The 16704-nt window shown below is 35.7% G+C and overlaps 1 protein-coding gene across 4 annotated transcripts in view; it reads left to right on the top strand.

Annotated features, from left to right (window-relative positions):
* The window catches only part of ADGRG6 (adhesion G protein-coupled receptor G6), a 145783-nt gene that overhangs the window by 69846 nt on the left and 59233 nt on the right, over window positions 1–16704 (top strand). For all 4 annotated transcript variants that reach the window (XM_068550807.1, XM_068550805.1, XM_068550804.1 and 1 more), the window contains exons 4-5: window positions 6899–7522; window positions 15853–15921. In XM_068550807.1, the coding sequence (XP_068406908.1) occupies window positions 6899–7522; window positions 15853–15921 (693 nt within the window). The remainder of the gene's footprint in view (window positions 1–6898; window positions 7523–15852; window positions 15922–16704) is intronic.

The raw sequence follows: 16704 nt of genomic DNA, 5'->3' as shown, positions 1-16704 counted from the left end.
TCATCAGAATATTTATATTAAAATGATGTTATTACTATAGAGCTATTCTTGGTATGTGTTAGAAGCTATTCAAACTAGTATTCATGTGAAGCCAGTACTGGAGAGTATTTTTGGGGAGAGCTACTTCTCTCTCCAGTCAGTACATCATGTTTCACAATATCTATAATGTTAGCACAGAGCTAAGTCCATTGTGTTACTTAATAATTTTACGTATGTCACGGAAGGACTAGGCTAAAGCATTTTTATTTTGAATTTATCATGTACATAGTTATAGTCATCTCTGTTAGTCATCAGAATATTTATATTAAAATGATGTTATTACTATAGAGCTGTTCTTGGTATGTGTTAGAAGCTATTCAAAGTAGTATTCATGTGAAGCCAGTACTGGAGAGTATTTTTGGGGAGAGCTACTTCTCTCTCCAGTCAGTACATCATGTTTCACAATATCTATAATGTTAGCACAGAGCTAAGTCCATTGTGTTACTTAATAATTTTACGTATGTCACGGAAGGACTAGGCTAAAGCATTTTTATTTTGAATTTATCATGTACATAGTTATAGTCATCTCTGTTAGTCATCAGAATATTTATATTAAAATGATGTTATTACTATAGAGCTGTTCTTGGTATGTGTTAGAAGCTATTCAAACTAGTATTCATGTGAAGCCAGTACTGGAGAGTATTTTTGGGGAGAGCTACTTCTCTCTCCAGTCAGTACATCATGTTTCACAATATCTATAATGTTAGCACAGAGCTAAGTCCGTTGTGTTACTTAATAATTTTACGTATGTCACGGAAGGACTAGGCTAAAGCATTTTTATTTTGAATTTATCATGTACATAGTTATAGTCATCTCTGTTAGTCATCAGAATATTTATGTTAAAATGATGTTATTACTATAGAGCTATTCTTGGTATGTGTTAGAAGCTATTCAAAGTAGTATTCATGTGAAGCCAGTACTGGAGAGTATTTTTGGGGAGAGCTATTTCTCTCTCCAGTCAGTACATCATGTTTCACAATATCTATAATGTTAGCACAGAGCTAAGTCCATTGTGTTACTTAATAATTTTACGTATGTCACGGAAGGACTAGGCTAAAGCATTTTTATTTTGAATTTATCATGTACATAGTTATAGTCATCTCTGTTAGTCATCAGAATATTTATATTAAAATGATGTTATTACTATAGAGCTGTTCTTGGTATGTGTTAGAAGCTATTCAAAGTAGTATTCATGTGAAGCCAGTACTGGAGAGTATTTTTGGGGAGAGCTACTTCTCTCTCCAGTCAGTACATCATGTTTCACAATATCTATAATGTTAGCACAGAGCTAAGTCCATTGTGTTACTTAATAATTTTACGTATGTCACGGAAGGACTAGGCTAAAGCATTTTTATTTTGAATTTATCATGTACATAGTTATAGTCATCTCTGTTAGTCATCAGAATATTTATATTAAAATGATGTTATTACTATAGAGCTGTTCTTGGTATGTGTTAGAAGCTATTCAAAGTAGTATTCATGTGAAGCCAGTACTGGAGAGTATTTTTGGGGAGAGCTACTTCTCTCTCCAGTCAGTACATCATGTTTCACAATATCTATAATGTTAGCACAGAGCTAAGTCCATTGTGTTACTTAATAATTTTACGTATGTCACGGAAGGACTAGGCTAAAGCATTTTTATTTTGAATTTATCATGTACATAGTTATAGTCATCTCTGTTAGTCATCAGAATATTTATGTTAAAATGATGTTATTACTATAGAGCTATTCTTGGTATGTGTTAGAAGCTATTCAAAGTAGTATTCATGTGAAGCCAGTACTGGAGAGTATTTTTGGGGAGAGCTACTTCTCTCTCCAGTCAGTACATCATGTTTCACAATATCTATAATGTTAGCACAGAGCTAAGTCCATTGTGTTACTTAATAATTTTACGTATGTCACGGAAGGACTAGGCTAAAGCATTTTTATTTTGAATTTATCATGTACATAGTTATAGTCATCTCTGTTAGTCATCAGAATATTTATATTAAAATGATGTTATTACTATAGAGCTGTTCTTGGTATGTGTTAGAAGCTATTCAAAGTAGTATTCATGTGAAGCCAGTACTGGAGAGTATTTTTGGGGAGAGCTACTTCTCTCTCCAGTCAGTACATCATGTTTCACAATATCTATAATGTTAGCACAGAGCTAAGTCCATTGTGTTACTTAATAATTTTACGTATGTCACGGAAGGACTAGGCTAAAGCATTTTTATTTTGAATTTATCATGTACATAGTTATAGTCATCTCTGTTAGTCATCAGAATATTTATATTAAAATGATGTTATTACTATAGAGCTGTTCTTGGTATGTGTTAGAAGCTATTCAAAGTAGTATTCATGTGAAGCCAGTACTGGAGAGTATTTTTGGGGAGAGCTACTTCTCTCTCCAGTCAGTACATCATGTTTCACAATATCTATAATGTTAGCACAGAGCTAAGTCCATTGTGTTACTTAATAATTTTACGTATGTCACGGAAGGACTAGGCTAAAGCATTTTTATTTTGAATTTATCATGTACATAGTTATAGTCATCTCTGTTAGTCATCAGAATATTTATATTAAAATGATGTTATTACTATAGAGCTGTTCTTGGTATGTGTTAGAAGCTATTCAAACTAGTATTCATGTGAAGCCAGTACTGGAGAGTAATTTTGGGGAGAGCTACTTCTCTCTCCAGTCAGTACATCATGTTTCACAATATCTATAATGTTAGCACAGAGCTAAGTCCATTGTGTTACTTAATAATTTTACATATGTCACGGAAGGACTAGGCTAAAGCATTTTTATTTTGAATTTATCATGTACATAGTTATAGTCATCTCTGTTAGTCATCAGAATATTTATATTAAAATGATGTTATTACTATAGAGCTGTTCTTGGTATGTGTTAGAAGCTATTCAAACTAGTATTCATGTGAAGCCAGTACTGGAGAGTATTTTTGGGGAGAGCTACTTCTCTCTCCAGTCAGTACATCATGTTTCACAATATCTATAATGTTAGCACAGAGCTAAGTCCATTGTGTTACTTAATAATTTTACGTATGTCACGGAAGGACTAGGCTAAAGCATTTTTATTTTGAATTTATCATGTACATAGTTATAGTCATCTCTGTTAGTCATCAGAATATTTATATTAAAATGATGTTATTACTATAGAGCTATTCTTGGTATGTGTTAGAAGCTATTCAAACTAGTATTCATGTGAAGCCAGTACTGGAGAGTATTTTTGGGGAGAGCTACTTCTCTCTCCAGTCAGTACATCATGTTTCACAATATCTATAATGTTAGCACAGAGCTAAGTCCATTGTGTTACTTAATAATTTTACGTATGTCACGGAAGGACTAGGCTAAAGCATTTTTATTTTGAATTTATCATGTACATAGTTATAGTCATCTCTGTTAGTCATCAGAATATTTATATTAAAATGATGTTATTACTATAGAGCTGTTCTTGGTATGTGTTAGAAGCTATTCAAAGTAGTATTCATGTGAAGCCAGTACTGGAGAGTATTTTTGGGGAGAGCTACTTCTCTCTCCAGTCAGTACATCATGTTTCACAATATCTATAATGTTAGCACAGAGCTAAGTCCATTGTGTTACTTAATAATTTTACATATGTCACGGAAGGACTAGGCTAAAGCATTTTTATTTTGAATTTATCATGTACATAGTTATAGTCATCTCTGTTAGTCATCAGAATATTTATATTAAAATGATGTTATTACTATAGAGCTGTTCTTGGTATGTGTTAGAAGCTATTCAAAGTAGTATTCATGTGAAGCCAGTACTGGAGAGTATTTTTGGGGAGAGCTACTTCTCTCTCCAGTCAGTACATCATGTTTCACAATATCTATAATGTTAGCACAGAGCTAAGTCCATTGTGTTACTTAATAATTTTACGTATGTCACGGAAGGACTAGGCTAAAGCATTTTTATTTTGAATTTATCATGTACATAGTTATAGTCATCTCTGTTAGTCATCAGAATATTTATGTTAAAATGATGTTATTACTATAGAGCTATTCTTGGTATGTGTTAGAAGCTATTCAAACTAGTATTCATGTGAAGCCAGTACTGGAGAGTATTTTTGGGGAGAGCTACTTCTCTCTCCAGTCAGTACATCATGTTTCACAATATCTATAATGTTAGCACAGAGCTAAGTCCATTGTGTTACTTAATAATTTTACGTATGTCACGGAAGGACTAGGCTAAAGCATTTTTATTTTGAATTTATCATGTACATAGTTATAGTCATCTCTGTTAGTCATCAGAATATTTATATTAAAATGATGTTATTACTATAGAGCTGTTCTTGGTATGTGTTAGAAGCTATTCAAACTAGTATTCATGTGAAGCCAGTACTGGAGAGTAATTTTGGGGAGAGCTACTTCTCTCTCCAGTCAGTACATCATGTTTCACAATATCTATAATGTTAGCACAGAGCTAAGTCCATTGTGTTTCTTAATAATTTTACATATGTCACGGAAGGACTAGGCTAAAGCATTTTTATTTTGAATTTATCATGTACATAGTTATAGTCATCTCTGTTAGTCATCAGAATATTTATGTTAAAATGATGTTATTACTATAGAGCTGTTCTTGGTATGTGTTAGAAGCTATTCAAAGTAGTATTCATGTGAAGCCAGTACTGGAGAGTATTTTTGGGGAGAGCTACTTCTCTCTCCAGTCAGTACATCATGTTTCACAATATCTATAATGTTAGCACAGAGCTAAGTCCATTGTGTTACTTAATAATTTTACGTATGTCACGGAAGGACTAGGCTAAAGCATTTTTATTTTGAATTTATCATGTACATAGTTATAGTCATCTCTGTTAGTCATCAGAATATTTATATTAAAATGATGTTATTACTATAGAGCTGTTCTTGGTATGTGTTAGAAGCTATTCAAACTAGTATTCATGTGAAGCCAGTACTGGAGAGTATTTTTGGGGAGAGCTACTTCTCTCTCCAGTCAGTACATCATGTTTCACAATATCTATAATGTTAGCACAGAGCTAAGTCCATTGTGTTACTTAATAATTTTACGTATGTCACGGAAGGACTAGGCTAAAGCATTTTTATTTTGAATTTATCATGTACATAGTTATAGTCATCTCTGTTAGTCATCAGAATATTTATATTAAAATGATGTTATTACTATAGAGCTGTTCTTGGTATGTGTTAGAAGCTATTCAAACTAGTATTCATGTGAAGCCAGTACTGGAGAGTATTTTTGGGGAGAGCTACTTCTCTCTCCAGTCAGTACATCATGTTTCACAATATCTATAATGTTAGCACAGAGCTAAGTCCATTGTGTTACTTAATAATTTTACGTATGTCACGGAAGGACTAGGCTAAAGCATTTTTATTTTGAATTTATCATGTACATAGTTATAGTCATCTCTGTTAGTCATCAGAATATTTATATTAAAATGATGTTATTACTATAGAGCTGTTCTTGGTATGTGTTAGAAGCTATTCAAAGTAGTATTCATGTGAAGCCAGTACTGGAGAGTATTTTTGGGGAGAGCTACTTCTCTCTCCAGTCAGTACATCATGTTTCACAATATCTATAATGTTAGCACAGAGCTAAGTCCATTGTGTTACTTAATAATTTTACGTATGTCACGGAAGGACTAGGCTAAAGCATTTTTATTTTGAATTTATCATGTACATAGTTATAGTCATCTCTGTTAGTCATCAGAATATTTATATTAAAATGATGTTATTACTATAGAGCTGTTCTTGGTATGTGTTAGAAGCTATTCAAAGTAGTATTCATGTGAAGCCAGTACTGGAGAGTATTTTTGGGGAGAGCTACTTCTCTCTCCAGTCAGTACATCATGTTTCACAATATCTATAATGTTAGCACAGAGCTAAGTCCATTGTGTTACTTAATAATTTTACGTATGTCACGGAAGGACTAGGCTAAAGCATTTTTATTTTGAATTTATCATGTACATAGTTATAGTCATCTCTGTTAGTCATCAGTAATAGCTGTATATCGACTATGACACAGAAAGTGCTCCAGTGCCTTGAGGGTATTAACTTACTCAGTTCTTACTGCCCACCTGTATAATAGGTGCCTTTCCCTTTGTTTTATAGACAAGGGGGCTAAAGTAGAGTGCATGCCCAAGGCCACAGGGCACTGTGTGGGAGAGCTGGGCAGGGAGCTCCGCTGTCTGCCCTTTAACCACTGCTCTTACTGTCCCTCAGAAACTAGCTCACACGCCCAGACGTAAAAGAAACATAGCTTAAAGGGCCATTTTTGTTTCTTTTTTTACCCGACTCCCTCTCCTCAGTGGAATTGTCTTTGCCTTTGATCCTAAAATAGCCTGGTGATGGGGAAGAGAAGTAGGATATGGGGTGTCTGAAGGGAAAGGGTAGCACAGGAGTGTTTGGGAAGGGTGAAAGTTAATGAAAAATGGAACTGCTGGCTATTATGTTTAGAAATTGTCTGAAAAGAAACGTAGTTTTGAAAATCATAATGTATAAACAGAACTTTCTTGAAACCAGTAGGTTCTTTAATTCTCCCCCCCCCCCCCCCCCCTGCTCAGGTCAGGGATTTAAAAAAAGAGAAAACCTGTCACCTTGACAGCTATAACTGGAAGGTTTAGGTGTGAGAGCCAACCGTGATTAGAGTTAAAATGGGTGGGGTTTCTTATTGTTATTGGTATAAGGTACTGGGTTGGTGAAAGGGAGTGGTGGACAGAGAAAGAGGAGAGTGTGGGACGAAGGGTGAGTAAAAGCCAATTAGTAGAGAGTGTGGAGGGGTTGGCTGTATCAGACATTTTGCATCGCATTAGTCCATGTCTGACGTTAACAGGCTTTATCTGTTACTGTGTTTTGTCCTAGTTGCCGTGTCCTTAAGGAATCAAAAGGTCATTTTACCCCAGATGCTAGATACTTACCAGGTATCTCTTGCAAAAAGTGTCTCTATTCCAGAGCTCCGAGCTTTCACACTCTGCTTTGAAGCAACCAAAATTGGCAAGGAAGACAACGAATGGACAGCTTTCTCCTACTCAGATGCATCCTTCACACAATTGCTCAGTTTCGGAAAGACCAAGAATGGCTACTTTCTATCTATTTCTGGCTCAAAATGCTTACTAAACAGTGCGTTACCTGTAAAAGATAAGGAAGACATTTTCACAGAAAGCTTTGAGCAGCTCTGCGTCGTTTGGAATAATTCTTTGGGATACGTTGGTGTAAATTTCAGAAGAAACTACGAAGCAGTTTCATGCGATTCTACCATTAGTAAAGTTATTCCTGGGAAAGGGAAATTGTTGCTGGGCTCCAATCAAAATGAAATTGCCTCTCTAAAGGGGGACATTTATAACTTTCGACTTTGGAATTTTGCCATGAATTCCAAAATCCTCTTCAACCTCAGCTGCAATGTGAAAGGGAATGTGGTAGACTGGCAAAATGACTTTTGGAATATCCCGACCCTAGCTCTGAAAGCTGAAAGCAACCTCAGCTGTGGTAAGTCTGTGGCATAGTCACTCTTTTTTTTTTTTGTCATTGTTCTATCAATATGTTTGTCAACCAGAAATTATATAGACACACGTATATGTGTGTGATTACCAGCCATACATATTCAATCAAAGCTTTAGTCCTACCATTTTTAAGTGTTTCCTATATCATAAAATATCACGTGGTTTATACCTAATATAAACAATTGTGTACAATTATTGTGTCTCAGATAGAAATGTTAACCCCAGGACTAAAACAAAAGAAATTAATAAGTTACTGTTTTTAATCATGAAGATGATACAGTGAAAAGCTGACCTTTGTCATCCTAGAATGAAATTTCCATAGCATTACTTAAACAACCACCACCTAAAAGAATGGTATTTACTTAGCCAATATTAAAGATTGTCCATTTTATGGAAAATCTTGATAATCAGGAACTATCAATTTTCTTTAACTTCTTTCTCCATTTATTTGAAAATGAGCATTTGTTGTTTGTTAAAAATACTCTTGTCTCTTTGGTTGCTATTTGGGAGACTTTAAATGTGATATTATTCTGAGTAGCTAACTGCAAAATATTTAGGGAAATAATTCTATGTTACAAAAATTATATGAAAATAAACTTCTATCAGTTATTCTCTGTGTACATAAGTCAATTCTGGAAGTCCTTATTTTACTGTAGGACTGAGTCAAATATAAAAAGTATAAATTTCATTATCAATTTTGAATGTCATATGACTAAATCTAAGGTGTTGATAATGTATATTTTTTTAGTCACAGAGAGAACTGTCAATAAAGGAGGGAAAGAAGGGGCCTAATATTCAAAAGTCATTTGTATGTGACTTTGGAGGGAATTCTATCAGAGCTTCATTCCCAATACTTTCAACAAAGTAGGACCCACTGTGAAGACCTGATGAGGTCACCTGCCCTGTTTCCCTGACCTGCGTTTGCCCTTCCAGCCTGGGGGACTCCTGTCACCTACCCCTCTGTGGGCCACCCATCTCTCCGTGTGGTCCCTGGTGCTCCTGCAGATGGTGGGAGGCAGTTACGTGATGTCGTTTGAGAGGTGTTTCCTTGTCGGTTGTTGGAAAGAGGGTAAACCACAACCCTGTTCCAGGAGACCCTGGAACTTTGTAAGAGTTAGTGGTGTTCCCAGCATCCTCTCATTCCGAGGTTAGCTACAGAGAACAACCTTCAGGGACTCCTGAGAAGTCTTTCACTCAGCAAGGAAACTGAGACTATCAAGTGTGTGTGTTTGGTGTGGCATGGGAACAGCGAGGAGAGGACAGTGGTGTACTTCCTACGTTCGGGGTGATTATCTTTAGTCTAGGGACCTGTTTTCATCATATCCTTGGCCATTATTAAAAACTCATAATACAGACTATTTAATATTTGCATTCCTGTGGGTCAATATTTGAGGACTATGACAGCCAAAAGAAAAAAAAGAAAAAAGGATTTGGCTAGTCATATTAATAATGGCAAAATACTTAAATTATACTTAAATTGAATATATATTATGTTCTAGGTACTGTTTTAAGTGCTTTATGCGTGGTAACTTATTTCCTACAACATAGATCCCATGATGTAAGTTTTGTTATTAATCCCATTTTGCAGAAAGAGATTAAGTAACTTATCCAAGGTCATTTAATTAATAAGTGGCCAAGCCAGGAACTGAAGTCAGAAAGTTCAGTTTTAGAACTGTGTTCTCTTAGACTGTCTTTCAGAATAAGCAGGACTAGAAGATGAGACGTAGTACTAGAGTAGGCGAGTCACTTCTTGCCCAGATGAGGAGTACAAAGGTCCAAGAGCTGTCTCTTCTGGCCAGAAAGCACTGCTGGCCAAAACACTAGCTTTCCCAGGTATTAGCATGGTATTTGTATTAAACAAAATAAGGTTTCTTCCCTGCAGTGCTTCTTCGGTACCTTAATATAATAAAATGTGAGGGCTGTAGTATACAAGAATTCCTAAACTTATTTTAAGAAATCCTCTAGACCCGGGGTTGGCAAACTAGGATGTTTTTGTAAATAAAGTTTTATTGGAACACAGGCATGCGCATGAGGTTTTGTATTGCCTGTGGCTGCCTCTGTGTTACAACTGCAGAGTTGACTGTGAGAGGTGACATGGCCCACCATCCTAAAACGTTTACTGTCTGGCCCTTTAAGAGAAAATCTGCCAACCCCTGAAACTAGACCAAAAACATCAAAGGGTCTAGTTTTCTGAAGCACACACTTTGGACAATACTGGAAAAGACCTGCTAGATCTTCTGGGCCAGAGATAATAGACCAGTCCCACTGGGGCTAATTTAGCCCTTAGACATAGGTGGTGGTGGCAGCACTGATTTGTTTTCATTTATTTACATTTGTTCCACGCAATGCTTTTAAATAATGATTTATTTCCAACATTAAAAAATTTGATTTCACATAAAAATGAATGTTTGGATTCGCTGATAAACAAAAAATGAACACTAGTCTAGTGGTTCTGCCTGACCAACGCAGCTTAAGCTAAGTGGTGACCACCCCCTTTGAAGGGGCTTTCCAGGTCCCCTCGGCCCTTAGCACCCTCCTTACTCTCCCCACGCCAGCCCCCGGTAGATTGACTTTGGCCTGGGTAGGCACTCATGTTTGAGAATCCCAATTTAGGCCACGCCTTTCACTTTATAAAGGGCAGGAAACTGAAGCTTAGAAAACATAAGTGGCCCGAGGCAGTTGGTGGGCTAAAATTCTTGTCTCCTGTCCCCATGCCCAGGGGTTATACTTGGGAGTCCTCATATTTTCTTTAACACGGTCTTTAAAGCTCCTTTCCAAGCCTTACGATTACTGGAAAGCATCAGATATGTGCTCGTGGAGCTCAGCCATTGGTAAGTTTTCAAAATGACTTCAATCAAAGGAGTAGCACAAGCTTACAGAGTCAGTGTCTGAGTTCCTTTAACTTTTATAGTCATCTTCTTGACATTCCACAATGACGCTAAACACCCCCATTCCGTACAGTCAGATATCCTGGACTGTGTATCAGGACTAATAACGGGAGAGGGAGTTTCCTGCTGCTTAATCATAAGCTTTGGGAGTTGAAGAACCCAAGTCACTTATTAACTGACAGGAAATACCTGTATCAGAGATTATATCTAAGCTTGTTAGCTAAGCAAAACTTGAATAAGTGAAAAAAAGTATGCTCTATTAACATTTTAACCTTTCCTTTTTTCCAGAACACTGTGGCTTGCTGTTTATGGTAATGGTAATTTCCCAAAACTAATGATCAGTACAGTAGCCAATGGGAAAATAGAATTTCATGCCTAGCATTCCATTGGCTTGACAATGTCTGTTAAATATGAGCTTTCATTCCAGAGTCAACTTGTGACAGAAAATGAGTAGATTTTCCAAAGGTCTATTGCTAAGTAAATTTTAAGATGAAAATAGGATGGTAGAACAGAACTGACTGCATTTAACATTAAAGCATCCTGTCGTTTGTTTCAAATATTAAGTATCCTAACCTTAATAAAATCAATATTTTATTAATAAATGTTTTAATGATTTCATAATTGGACTTTTGTTTTCCTATGCTGTTCTAAGTATAGTTAGGGAATATACGTAATTAGGAAATTTCCAGCACGTTTTTTTTTTAATCATGGTTAATCTTGTCAGTCCTTTTCAGAAAGAAATGCTTTAGTTAGCAGCAATTCCTTTTCATTTTATATCATCATTCTTTTTCTTAGGACAATTTTATTAAACAATACTGAGTTTTATAACCTCCGTGGATAGACAGTTTCCCTAATGGACTCTTTAATCATAAGTGCAAGTATTTGCCTGCATTATGATTCAAGTTTAGATACTGGCTAATGTCCATCAATTTTCACAAAGTACGGATAGTGCCTTCTATACCAGTTATATTTATTTTACTGATGACTGCTTTTTCCTGAGTGCTACCGTGTAACTCAATGAAGAGTCTAAGTTCAAACAAATTACATTTATTTAACAAGCATTTATTAATCACTTCCATTTATTAACCACCATGGATGTAGAGATAAGACACAGTTCACAAGTACCCAAGTGTGATGTTAATTCTCGTCTAGAAATTTCTGGATTTGGACCGACTGTTGTTTCCTTCTCTGAAATTTTATACTTAATTACCAAGGCTTCATCAACTCCTGGATTCCCTACCCTTTCATTTTCAATTATTGCAGTTTTGTCCCTCACAGCCATAAAACTCTGATTCACTATTGGCTCCTTCCTTTCATTGCTAACAAATTACTGAGTGTAACATTTTTAGATGACTGAATTTTTTTTAAATAATAAAGATGAAATCACTGATCTTTACCAAGGATGTTATTCTTTGAAGATGCCCAAACACTTTATGAGCATAAATGGCACCCAAAAATAATTTTATTTTAAATATATTTATGAAAAAAAATGAATTCAATTTAGTAACAGCTGCAAAGAAGGAGTTGAAAGGGATTATTATTTGTCTTATTAGTGCAGCTCACATGAGAGTTTAGCGCTGTCAACTGTCATTTGGATTGTCATTAAGTTGGGTGTGAGATGGGTTATTGGCTACTCAGTCTTTTTTCACTACAACTTGGGTAAATATTGACTCCTTTCAGTAGCAAGATTTTGGAAGAACAAAAGATAGAGAAGAAAGATTAACAGCTTTACAGCTTTTCATCAACTGCCCTTTCTTAGAGATTACTTTTTTTTAAAGGAAATTTGTCTTTAAATTTTGCAGTTAATATTAAGTGAATACCTTTAAACCTTAAATTTTGCAGTTAATATTAAGTGAATACCTTTAAACCTTAAATACCCTTAAATATTTGGTATCCACAAATATCAGTGAATATACATAGGTCACATTCTGAAAAAAGTTCCTTAATGATAAATATATTAATAGCCAAGACAAAGAATTGTCTCTTTTTCCTTAACGATCTTCTGGTTTGTAAATCTGTCCACCTAGAAAAATTGATGGGGAGAATGACTTTTCTATGCCGATATGCTGAAAATGGAACTGGGTACAAATAAAAAGATTGTGCACATTTTTAATATTTTATGTATTTGTTTATGTAATTTGGTATATTTGTAATGTAAGTTTTCATTTATCAGTATTCCGGACCTTTCTAATTAAATTTGTCACTTGAATTCAAACCATTTTCACTGAAACATGCTTCAAATTTAATTTCTGTTGCTATACTGAATCATCATAAAATAGTGTTCATAAAGTATTTATAAAGCAATGTCAATTTGCTAAACTAAAAGTACCCAAGAAGGAACAACTGATAGTTTAATACTGAGAAGTAAATGTTACAATTTTCCGTAACAAGCATGTCACATGATGAAATTTAGACTTGCTTACCATACAACGAAACTGATGAAATGTTAAAGAAAATTGTTAAATATCTTACTCTAAATCCTAACTCTCCTGATTTTCTCTCCTTATTTCCACCTCTCAGCTCTTTGATATCTGCAGTGGAAATGTAGTTAGCCTGAAAACTTGCTTTCCCACAATGCTGTCCCCTTATCTCCCTTTGTCTTCCAGAGATATTGTATCAGTGCCGGAAGTGGCCTTAGGAGCCTTTGTCTGCCAACATTGTGTGGAATTTGAGAAGCACAAAAACTCAGTCCAAGGGTCTCCTCTCTTGCATGTTATAGTGGCTGAGATTTCCTCAGTCATTCTGAGTTTTAAAAGCTTTTTGGTTTTCAGAAGTTCCTTACTAAAATATAAATACCTAAAGGAGAAGTAAGGTCATGCAAGAAGGGGGCATGATGGGAAGGAATAATAGGCAGAAAACATTCAAGATCAAATTCTAGGCTGGCTTCAACTTCTGCCTCCTCACGTGCTCTTTCTCCATAGTACACAGATTAAGTTTTTAATCGGAAACACACACCACCACACCCCCCCTACCCCGCCCGCCCATCTCTGCTTCCTTTCGTAGCCAAGCTTCCTATTTTTGCATTCACTTCTCAAACATTGGAAATCTAGAGTGCATGATTCCCACGCTGCTGAAGAGAATTTCTGTAGAGCTGTTGTCAAAATTCCAGTGCAAAGTGAAGGGTCTTCTCAGTCTTTATCATTCTGGACCTTTCTGTATACTTGATGATGGCCACACCCTCCATGAAACTTTGTTCACTTGAATTCTGTAAAATCACCTTCTACAAGAGCTATTTTTGTCTTCTCAAATCTATAGCTTTTTTTTTTTTTTTAATCTGAAACTTAAATATAGGAATATCTATGGTTCCATCAAATCTTCTAGCTCAGGTGATCCCAGACACATCTATAGCTTCTGTGGAGTACTTCCTGGCTAGGCCTCTTACAAAGACATGTACACCGTGTACCAGATGTCACACAGGTACCTCAGTTCCTATTACTGGATGTACTGTTTAGCCCACCCCACCTAAGTTTGCTTTCCTTCCAGTATTTACTATGTCCTTTTATGAGATCATTGTGTACCAATTTCTCAAGTTGGAAACCAGAAAAATTCTTCTATTCTTCCCTTTCTTTCTCTGTTCTCCAGTTAGTCACTAAATAAATCCTATATATTCCATCTTCAAATGTCTTGTATCCATCTCTTTCTGTCTATCCTCACTGTACTTACGATATCAAGCCTGAATTTTTGGTATTATTCATGCTTCTTGTATCGCCTGTCTTTTAGCTAGTTATGGAGCCTCAAATATGATTGTTTTTAAATTTAAGTCAATTTTCTCACCAAGCTCCCTTTCATTTTTTTCCCATTTACTTCAAGAAAGAGTTCAAAATGTTCGCAGTCGTTCATATTGCATTCAATAATTTATTCAGAGGACCCACCTACTATGTGTGTGGGATATGCCATTGGAAGAAAGACACAAAGTCTGGGGACTCATAGTGCCTGCATTCTACAAAGCCCTCCACAAGCTGTCCATCACCTATATATCTGATCATTCCTACCAATTTGCTATAAATGTCCTATTCCAGTAATGCCATGCCATCTGGGTTCCCAGCCCATTTCACTGCCTTCTTGGTATATGTTTCAGTAATTCTGTCTGCTAGTAATAACCATCTCTAGTCTCTTCTCCCCTGATCAGTATAGTGACCACTCATATTTCCGGTTAATCTTTGTAATGGATTTCCTATTCACCCTTCTCACCAAGCTGCTGGTCACATCTTCCTTTTGGCCACTATGCATCTATATCACTCAGAGAACTGTGAAGCCATCTCCCATTCATGCCTCTCTGAGAGCAGAGGCATTGTTTTAAAGCATTCGTCTAGCCTCTGTGTCTCACACACTTTAAACTGTGAGTGAATGTTTATTGGATGAACATGTAAAGGTCTGTGATGAGATCTTCTTGCCAGTTAACATGGCAGGCCTGCTGGAGGCCGCAGGATTGAGTCTTTCTGAGATAACATGATTCCTTCCTTGGGCCAGCTGCCTGAGGCAATCAAGAATGAAGAAACCACGACTCCTGAGATGCTGCTAAATTGCTGGGATGCTTTCTAATTATGCACACAATTAACCTAATTAGACATCTTTTGTTGGCTCATGTACCTGCTCTGCCTTCATGTACCATTCCCACAGGAAAGTTTGGAAAATGTTTAAACATTAGAACGTAGTCACTATTATAGAAATGTTCTTTAAAAATTAAATATATGTGCGTATGTATGTGCATGTGTATATATTTGTATTTATTCTTCTGTCTTTATTCATAGTACAATATGCTTTGCGATAAGTTTAGCCTATCTTCCTCAGCCTCAACCTGTTGGTAAAAGTCTGTTAATAGCCAGAGGGAGATTTAGTGCAACAGAGAAAAATCCACTACTCCTACTAGAAAATCAGCTCAAAATTTGTTTACTGCTGAGGATGAGTCAGGCAAAGCTTGAAATAAAAAGGCACAGAGACCAATAAGTTTCCAGTCACGGAAACTTATTTCTGGAATTGCAGCTAACATGTGCTAGTGCCTATGAACCAAAAACTTGCATTTTATGAGTGTTAGTAACATCCAAGTTCACTTTTGAAACTTATCTTTGATGTTCTTATTATTTCATTTGTATGAATTTCCACCAAAGCCTTATAATTTATTATGCGAAAAGGCCCTGAACTTTTTATTCACACTTTAAGGGGCAGTAGCACTTATTTTCCTTTCATGTGTGCATGGGGCCAGTAGATTGAGTTAAAGATTTTGAGGGAGATTTCAGTAGCTTGATTTTACATTTGTGGAAATTGATACATAAAGATCTTTAGAGACTTTCTTGATGTTGGAATATTACTGGTGGACTCTTCCAGGGTTGCTCCTATTACACCAACCAGATGATTCATGATATTTTGGGGGGGGTTACTATAATTAAATCATAAGTCAAATTTGTACACTCTTTCTTTGTTGATCGAGGTTCCTACCTGATCCCGCTCCCGGCAGCAGAACTAGCCAACTGTGCAGATTTGGGGACCCTTTGCCAAGGTAGGGAGTCAACATCGTCCTCTGGAGTCTCTGTTTCCTACTTGCTATTTTGGAAAATGTAGTTGTCATTGTTTTGAATTTTATCTTTTCACTTGAGAAGCCAGAAACCAGCAAACCAGAAGAATTTCTGGATGTGTTTTAGTTGTGTGGGTGTGCAGTGTAGAGAAGGAATGCATTCACACACTGTATGACCACATTTCATAAAGCACTGAGTTTTTTAAATGTGAATGATTATATGCTATTAGGAGAGGTTGACTTCATTTTTTCCCTCGATTTGGTCTCAAGAATATTGTCAGTATAATATAGCCATACAATATTTTGAAAAAGTATTCATGTTTAAAAAACAAGGGGAAAAATTAAGTTGAATAGTTAGTTGAGACAAGGCCATGAGGCAATTTATGATGTGCAATGTAACTTCAATATTAAGATGAAAATAGTTTGAATGTATGAATAGTTTGTATGTAAGATAAAAATAGTTTGAACTAATATGAATGTACTTTCATTAATTATTATAACGCATAATGACTATACTATGGTCAGTATATGTATTACGTACTGAATGGTTGCATGCTAAATAATCCATAGTCACATAGATTTTAAAATAATAATATATTTTGCTTTAATTTTATCATGCTTCTTCTAATTACCCATGACCCATTTTCATCCATTTATTCTATTATATACTTCTTTTTGAAGTAGCATTTCTATGTGCCACATTAAAAGAATCATGACCATGCTTTTTGTAAAGCGGGATCTTTTATTAAGAGGATCATAACATGAAAG

The sequence above is a fragment of the Eschrichtius robustus genome, chromosome 9 (genome assembly GCF_028021215.1).
Source record: "Eschrichtius robustus isolate mEscRob2 chromosome 9, mEscRob2.pri, whole genome shotgun sequence".
NCBI classification, from domain to species: domain Eukaryota; kingdom Metazoa; phylum Chordata; class Mammalia; order Artiodactyla; family Eschrichtiidae; genus Eschrichtius; species Eschrichtius robustus.
Note: the sequence above shows the minus strand (reverse complement) of the source record. Positions and strands in the feature narration are given on the sequence as shown.